The sequence below is a fragment of the Coccinella septempunctata genome, chromosome X (assembly GCF_907165205.1).
Source record: "Coccinella septempunctata chromosome X, icCocSept1.1, whole genome shotgun sequence".
NCBI lineage: Eukaryota > Metazoa > Arthropoda > Insecta > Coleoptera > Coccinellidae > Coccinella > Coccinella septempunctata.
The window spans coordinates 12,654,766-12,663,782 of record NC_058198.1 but is presented as its reverse complement, the minus strand read 5'-3'; the positions used below and the strand labels follow the sequence as shown (position 1 = coordinate 12,663,782).

The following is a 9,017-nucleotide window of genomic DNA, read 5'->3' as shown; positions in this document are numbered from 1 at the left end:
ATTCAAATATCATTCATTGTTTCTATTTGACTGGGTATAGGCTTATGATTTGTACTGAAAATTGAGTTTTTCATGACTCCTTTTACTGCTTAATAATTTCAAAGCACTAGTGCAGTGGATCATTGAATTCGGGACCGAATATCAGTCCCGAATTTAGTGACGTCACTCAGGACTGGACACGAGTCCCGAGTCGGGACTCTAGTCGCAGCATATATGGCATATTAAATCTTCTAGTTCCTCGTCAGTTCTACCCTCATTATTCATATTTTCTTATGGTTTATGATCTGAGTAAACTACGAATTATTTTCCCATCAGCCAATGTTGCCAATATTTCACAGCTTCTTTTATTGCTAGACATTCTAGATATATTGCTTTCCTCTTTTTTCACAGCTGCTAAATTATCATTCAGGGGTCTAATTGAATTTTTTTTCATTATATGACCTAAATATTTGGCATGATTATTTGCAAAATTACATTTTGAAAATTTCAGTCTGAAACCTTCTCTATGAATTGCATCCAACAATCTCGATAGCTGTGATAAATGATAAACTTTTCGAAAAAATCAATATGTCGTCTATAAAATTAACTGCAAAATCACATAGTTTGTATTTTCTTAGAATGTTACTCAATATCCTTTGAAAAATGGCTGGATCAGTCCTCAATCCAAATTGCAGACATGTCCATTGAAAATGACCTTCTTTTGTCACAAATGCAGTTTTGTATCTATCTTGAATTTTTAAAGAAACGATATTTCTTACGAAAAAATTTTGAAATTGTTATTAAACCAATTGTGTTAAAAAGTTGACTGAACTTAATACACTTCTTAGACAATGATGGAAAGCTACATACCTATACGATAAGAAGGACACGATTAAAACATTTGTTTGTGCAGTTTGTGAAAAATAAAAAAAAAAACTCGAAAACCCTACGTTGTCATGGGATACGAAGGATAATTTGCTACATTTCTCGTTCTTGATGGGTTATATGCTTCATATCTTTGTATTATTAATTTGTTGATAAGCTTTAAATATATGTAGCTCACATTCTCTTTATTATTAGACTGTTAGACTGAAAATTTGGACGTTAGGGTTGATGCTCCTGATCTATCCGATTAAAATATTTTCAATGTTACGACATTGTCCCTTATACGTTTCATTCAAATGGAACACACTATTAATCATAAATTTTGTCGCTACTCTAACCCCATCTGAGTATTTTTGTCTAGTACTTCCCTATCCCTATTCCCGATACTTTCGGAGATATTAACGGTTTTCCACAAAAATTTTCAAAAATATGGTTCCAATGGAATAGACATAGAAAAGACATTCCACATTTTAAGCAGCCGAAATTTCTGAAATAGGTCACTGAGATCCTGAGGATTAGTCTCGTATGGTTGAAACTTGGTTTGTGAAATAGGCTGTTCCAGAAATCTTCGTCTCTTCACTCGATACAAAGGCAAGAAGTTGAATTTTTTTCAAATGAACCACCTTTCCTTTTATCTGATATTTTTAAAGAAAATCAGAATACGCATCTAATGATGTAATATGTTCCTATACGAAATGGTTATATCCTTGGATCCGTTCTCCGTAAACGCCTTATAGCCTATAGGCCACACACCTTGGGACATCCTATATATCTAACTGAAGATTTACTAAATTAATAGATTTCTTTATGTAGATGATGCACTTGGACAATCTCATGTTCATTTTTTTTCTTCGGAATTCACAGGAAAATTATGTCCTATTTCTTTAAGGTGCCTATATACCTAATTCTGTATTATTTCGCCTCACTCTAGATTTGTGATATTGTTCAGTCAGTCCCACATAAACCGAACTACAAGTGGACATCAACTTATTTTATAATCTCAATTTGACTATAACAAATAAGATACCTACTTTCCCCTTGAGGTAGAAAAAATATGAATAAATAAGAAACTATTCTGATGTCCACGTTTCAAAAAATTCTCACCAGTTGCCTAGTCAATAACGAGACTTAAAGCATTTTGAAAATCTTCTTTGTCGTTGATTCACTATCATTCAGTTTCAGTGAGGTATTTTCTAAAATGTCAGTCGAGAAATAGAACATGTTACTTATTTGAGTTATCGCTGTTATCGGGTAGCCTTTGTCATCCCAATAAACACAAGGACATCCGATGGATGTCCAATGGATATCCAAATCATATCCATTGGACGTCCTTTGACGGACAACGAACGTCCATAGGATTTCCCATGGATATCCGTTGTCACCAATTTGGATGTCCAATGGATGTCCATGTTTGGTCCAATATGAACCGATTTTGGACATGAATTGTACCAAAATGGACAAACAATGGACATTGCCTGGACAGCTGAAGGATGAAATTCGGGTTAGTTATGAGCCTCTTATCGACGTTGAATCAGTTGAATGAACTTATATGTATATTGGTTCATTTGAAGGTGATATGACGTCCATAACTAGCTCAGTTTACCTCCATTAAAATGTTCAGTTAATCTCCATCATCTGTCCAGATATCGTCCACCAAATATCCAATGTTCGTGCAGGTCTTAACATATGCTGACCAGATTATCCCCAGTTCAATGACGGACGGACTTGGGGAATGTGTATATATTTATATATACAGGGCGAGTCTTTGAATCATAAAAATATACAGCAGATTCTTGAGTTCAAAAGAAACACTTTTTTCCTGTACCATTTTTTCCGATTCAGCCCTGATAAAGAGATACAGCCATTTTGAGTTTTCATAATGAGCTGTGCCACCCCAGGAAAGCAAAATTACCTTCAGAATAACTAAATGAATCTGTGACATTACACATCTGTGGATCTGTGCATTCGGTCAAAGTATCAAATTTTTGGAATTTCACAGATATTTACACGAAAACCATATCCCGAAATTCATTTTATTCGATGAAACCGTTTGTGAGAACTAAAAATAACATTTTTCATATTTTTCAACAAACTGTATCTTTTAAACCAAGCCGATTCGGAAAAAATGGTAAAGGAAAAAAATGTGTCTCTTTCGACCTCGAGAATCTACTGTAAAATATTTGTACGAGTCTGAAACTTATCCTGTATATACTTCCAGCTACTCAGTTTTCTACAACGTATGGTGATAAAAAAATAACTTATCGAAAATAGAGAAATAATAAAAGTTTATCACTTATCACAATACAAAAACGAAAATTTAATAATATTAATATAATGGATGTGCATTACACTGTGGTATGTGAAGAGGGCTTCAGCCATTACTAGAGAAGCTTCTTCATCCCCAAAATTTGAATGTCTCAAATATTTGATCAGGGAGGAAGACGCTGCTGCAGTTAACATTTTTTTATGTTTGTAACTTGCAACATGCCGTACAATATCTCTTCTTTCTTCAAATGCAATCTGAATTGATCCAAAAACTTCGTACATTGGACTTCAGAATCAGGTTTTGTTTTTTAAGGAATGGAAATTCTTTTGAAAGATCTTCCGTAAATTTGTATTTTACTTTTTTAACTTTTTTACATTCCACCTCAAATAATCTTGAGAAAAATACTGAATTAAATTCAAGATTTTGACGGACATTTTGACGGACGTTTTCCAATGACGAACTTCTTGGTCGATTGACGGACTGTCCGTCACAATGACGGACGTCTGGTCACCCTATCTTAACAGAATGTCCAATTATATAGAGACATTAATAAACTAAAATATCACACTCTTCGTTACCAAGAGTATAATCTAAAAAGTTTTTTTTTTCTTCTCGTGTTTACTCATTTCCTTGGCTCTTACAAGCAAGGGCGGCTCGTCAGAGGAGGCAAGGGAGGCTAAGCCTCCTCATAAAGCTTAGAGCTAAAATACATTCACTTCGGGCATGTCCTCATTTTCAGAAAGTAATTTCTATATAAATTTTCCGAACACCTGAACTAGATATTCAGATAAAAATTAGTTCATTTTTCGGTCCTCCGCTCATAAAAATCCAGCATAACAATCGTACAATCCACCGGCTGCGTACGCGTCCGCCGCGTCGAATGTGAATATTTCCTACTTTCCTATACTATACTTTTCCTATATTTTTTATAGTACTGCCTATTCGGACGGAGGCTGTTGGGCCTGCTGCCTCCGTTGATAGTGTAACTCACGCATACGTTCTCTGGACTCGCATACTAACCGAACAAGAATTCAGCTGACTTACTGTACCATATTCGCCCGTAAAATGTACCAGAGGAGGCTCAGCTCCCCTGTTCTCCATTGATTCTTTCGTGCCGTCTTCGACTATATTTGCTTGATCTCCGACGGTAGGGGCGTTGTCCGGCGGTAGTTGTTATGATTTCAATTTTCAATTTGAATGTAACGACTTCGTGGAGAACTGGAACTTCGGGAAATTTGTGATATATTCTTGTTAAGATAGGTTGTTTTGTTAGGGCGTTAGGGGTAAGTACTGATACGGATCAAAAAATAAAATGGAATTGAATATTGAGAATTAACTGTACACGTTGTTAAAACCTTCACAAGACCTCCACCAAATTTAATTACACTAAAGTCTACCGAAAATCGTCAGAATAGAAGTTTCAGTGTTGTTTGGTACGATAAATGTGATTGGTTAACTGGATCGATCAAACAGGAAAAATTATTCTGCTGGCCATATTTACTATTTTCTCATCAAACAGAATATACTTCATGGTTCAAAACGGGGTTTTCAGATTTGAAAAATTTACCGCGATCTATTGAAAGGCATAACAAGTCAAAGGAGCATATAGCATCCTCTTGCATTCAAAATTAATCTTAGAACTGACAACTTTTCATTATGCTGAAGAAGTATATTTTATTGACTGATAAGAGTTTGTTCCAACACTCCTCGAAAACTAGTAGCCTCCTCAGCTCTCATGACCACGAGCCGCCACTGCTTACAAGCCACCTTTTTACCACACTAGGAAATTCTTAAGCTCCTCGATGAATGATAAAAACTCAATACGTTACTCTTCCCAAGTCTTCAACTATAATGAATGACAATTGACGTACTGTCAAATTCCTGCATCCGCCGACAGCCAGCCATGCCAACCACGGATCTACCAAAGCTATTCAAGGTAGATAGATCCATATTTATTATCCATCATTGAGTATGAGGGTTTGATACTCAATAAAAAATAGAATGCAATTCCACGTGATGAATAAGGACATACTGCAGAACATAAGCAAGAATATGAATTATTCTCGAAACTTAGTATTTTCTGTTCGTTCAACACATATGGTTTCTATAAAAATCAGCAGATATAATAATACACCGACACCATTGAACTCAAGAAAATTTCTCGAGTTCAATGATGGAAGAAGTTAAGCTTCGATTTTGGTAATAATTGATATTCGGCAAGATATTTCAATAATTAAGAACAGATCATTATATCCCTAGTACGTCCATGAATGAGTGTACAATGGATATCCATTATTGGTAATCCAAAGTACGTCCATGAATGGATGTACAATGGATGTCCATTATTGGATATTTACAGTACGTCCATGAATGGATGTCCAAAGGATGTCCATGTCCATGTGTGCCAATTATGGACCTCTTATGGATGTCCTGTGTTTACTGAGATGTAACTGCCGAGTGAAAAGTCAAAATTTACTTTTTATGCAAACTCCCAATATCTTCAATAATGGCTATTTTGTGATTGAAATAATGAAAAGAACTAGAATGGAGCATTCTACTAGAAGCAGAGTATATTTTTGCTGAATTTCATATTATGATTTTTGAATTGTTTATTTGTGTGTATTTCCATTATTTGTGATCACTATTTTTGTTCTTTCTTTCAAGCCGGAGGTGAAAAATATCATCGAAATTTCGCCCTTTGGTTGACTGGTTTTTGTTTCTTTATTGTTAAACAAGTCTTTTTGTTCAAAGTTTTCCGCATAGTCTTACCCGAATTGAAAATAGGGTAGCAATAATTGCAATAATAGCGCACAAGCTTTTTCAATGCAGTAAGTACTCTATTTTTCCACATTTTTTTTCTCTTTTTGTTCCACGATGCACCAATTCTTTCAAATGATCCCAGACAGTTCGAAGGTACTGAACAATGACAGTTCCTTCCCCTGAATTACTTGAAATTTTATGAAACACCATTGTACTTGGGGCGATGATAACTCCGCCATCTTGAATATTCCAAAGAGGCAGTTGTTGATGAAATATTTAACTGGGATGAGTTCTACTTTCCGTCAAGAAAAACCTTCGAAAACACCTCATTCATCAGTTCAGATTTTGGACATAAAAAAATGATTTTCGCATTTAAACTAGGGTAGACATATTATTCAGTATAATAATAATAACAAAATGAAATGGATGATCGAAAAACGTACAGGATTGAAGAAGTTCACGAGTCTTGTCCACACGACGTCGCGTCGCGACGTAGCTAACGCCACTGCAAAATCAGCGTCGGAAAGGGTAGAACATCCGAACTGACATATGACTTCTTTCCATCCCATCCGATCCGAGCATCAGTTGCAGAGCGCGGAAGGGAATGTCAGAGTGAACAATATTAGTGTTCGATTCGCCGTGGTTATGGAAAGAGTGCTTAAGCGAGTGGGACTGTCAAAAAGAACAGAATCCGATGTTGCATTGCAAAACACAAATGCTCCTGAGGACAGTAAGAAAGTTAGACGTCGCCGAAGGAGCAAATCACGTCGGCAACCATCGCAGGATATCAACAAGAAAACACGAGGATTATTTAATATTGATTGGGAATCCGTGAAGGATTGTAAGTCGTGTAAATCCCGAGCTATCACCAAAAAATTTTGCAGCAAAAGAAGTGACAACGAACTGTACAGATCCAACAGTTTCAAATTCGAAAGGTTCATCAGAGGTAGCGAGGAATCCTCTTCATTGAGCAAAAAGGTAAGTTTGGATCTAGAACAACTAGATACTATCGAAATCTTCGAGTCCCAACGGATAAACACTCAGAATCAGATCTTGATCCATTCAAAGCTCAGTTGTGAAGATAACAATATTGAGTCCTACAATAAGTGGGCTGTCATTAACAGCGCTCTAACATGGATAATTGAGATAAATATTTCGCATCCATTCAATTCGCGTTGACTATTTCATTTTGATGGTTAAGAGAATCCTTAAACCATATCGATTAAACATCCTGACGGCATGATGCTGGTTCACTGTCCTATATTCGCTGATGGAATTCGCGAGCAGGCTGTGCGAAAGTAGGTCTCGGAATCCCGAGAAAAACCAATTCGTCATGAGCCCGTCAATAAGATGACGTCACTCCTGAAATGAATTGTCAAATATGTTATGAAATTCAACAATTCGTTGAGAAGTTTATGTATAGTTAAAGATTATGAAAAATCATCGCGAAAATCATACCTAGGCTTATGGCAAAATAACAGGACTTAGTATTTACAAGTTAGTCGAATCAGAAATGTCTAGCACCGATTATAGTAAAGAAGTAAAAAAATATTTCATTTCAACCATTCATAGCGAATTCAAAGATGAAACAAGTCAAATTTGGTGAACACCATGAACATCACCTACAAATGAAGAAATATTATTACCGAAGGTTATATTGTGCACAATGTGGTATATATTTGTGGATCCTTTATGAAGCTATTTTACCCTTGCATATTTGGGGCTTTTATGGGTGAAACATTGAAAACCTTAATTGCAACATACAGAGGATGCTTGTCGTAACTTGCAACAGTATGGTTAGGATGAAAACATGGAAATATACTTCTAGTATTATCCTGATTTCTAGAAAACACAAAATAGCTGTTATGTTTATGAAAGAATAGTAGTAATCGACAAATATCCAGGATATCCCTTATGGGATGGCCTATTAGACGAGAGAACGGATCATACGATTGTTCTGATAACTTGGGTACCTACTAGGGCTTACGCTTCTATCTGAACAAAATATTCTCAATTTTGCATCATTTACGCTTATACGAAATTCAATAAACTTCGTTACTTCAAAATAGGACACCCTAACCCTATTTATTAGAGTAATTTCGGGTAATATGGCACACCATAAGCCTTTTTGGAAATAAGAACTTCTGTTTGTATCCCTGTATTTTCTAAATAAATAAATAAACCAATCTGTTTTTATTGGATTTCGAATCGGGAGAGCCGAGGTGGTATCCCCTCTTCCCTGAACCCGATAATAGTATTATCAGAGATTGATGGTTCCTTCATCACCGTCCAAGAAGTTTCTAAGTCTTGAAGGATTAATAAAATTCTATTTTATTCTAGTCCAGAACCTCTTTCCTTGCTCTCGTGACGAATGTTGGTGTTGTCTCCACATTAGTAGTCTCGAGGTTGATACCTAAGACATATTAAAGAGTGTACTCATTTCAGATGCTTCCCCAAACAGTGTTATGCGCATTTGCATCACAACCAATTTTAATTGAAAAGCGTTTACTGTTGCACTACCGGTCTAGTTCCTGCACCTTCTCTGAAGGTCTTATTGGAAGATCTTCTTCGAAGTATACAGATGGAATGGCAATGTCTTAGTCTCAGTCGACGCCCACAACATTGGGGTGAACCCTAATTGAGTTTGAGTACCGAGATATGTATTCTGAAACAAAAATATATTTCATGATTTTCCTTATTAGGCAGGTGGGGATACTTGCCTCTGGTCATCAATCAGGTTTGATTTCTTACATACCCTCAATTTGGCCTTCTTTGTTGACCCAGGGTTCTTGAAACACGACAATGCCTAATAGCAACCTCGCAAAGAACCTTGCAATCAAATAACACAACTTTATTCTCAGAATCAATGATTACAAGGAAATGAAAAATCGTCGTAGAAAAAAAAATTTGATTACAATGTGGAAATTTAAAAAGAATAATTTAAGAATTCTGAAATAGAATTAGGAATGCAATAATTACATCAGTAAGTTTCTTTCTGAATTGCCTGTGATTGATAATCTTCGATACTGATTCAGGTAGTTTATTATAAATTTTCATGCACATATATTTGGTGTTTTTTTCTGTTAAAGTCAAACCATGAATAGGTGAAAAGGTATTTTTCGTCTTG

The 9,017-nt window shown here is 35.7% G+C and overlaps 1 protein-coding gene across 1 annotated transcript in view; it reads left to right on the top strand.

Annotated features, from left to right (window-relative positions):
* The first annotated feature begins 6,517 nt into the window (after positions 1-6,517).
* Positions 6,518-9,017, top strand: part of LOC123321598 — a 252,674-nt gene continuing 250,174 nt past the window's right edge. Inside the window, exon 1 of the mRNA XM_044909278.1 lies at positions 6,518-6,868. Coding sequence (XP_044765213.1) covers positions 6,536-6,868 — 333 coding nt within the window. The 5' untranslated portion in view covers positions 6,518-6,535. The remainder of the gene's footprint in view (positions 6,869-9,017) is intronic.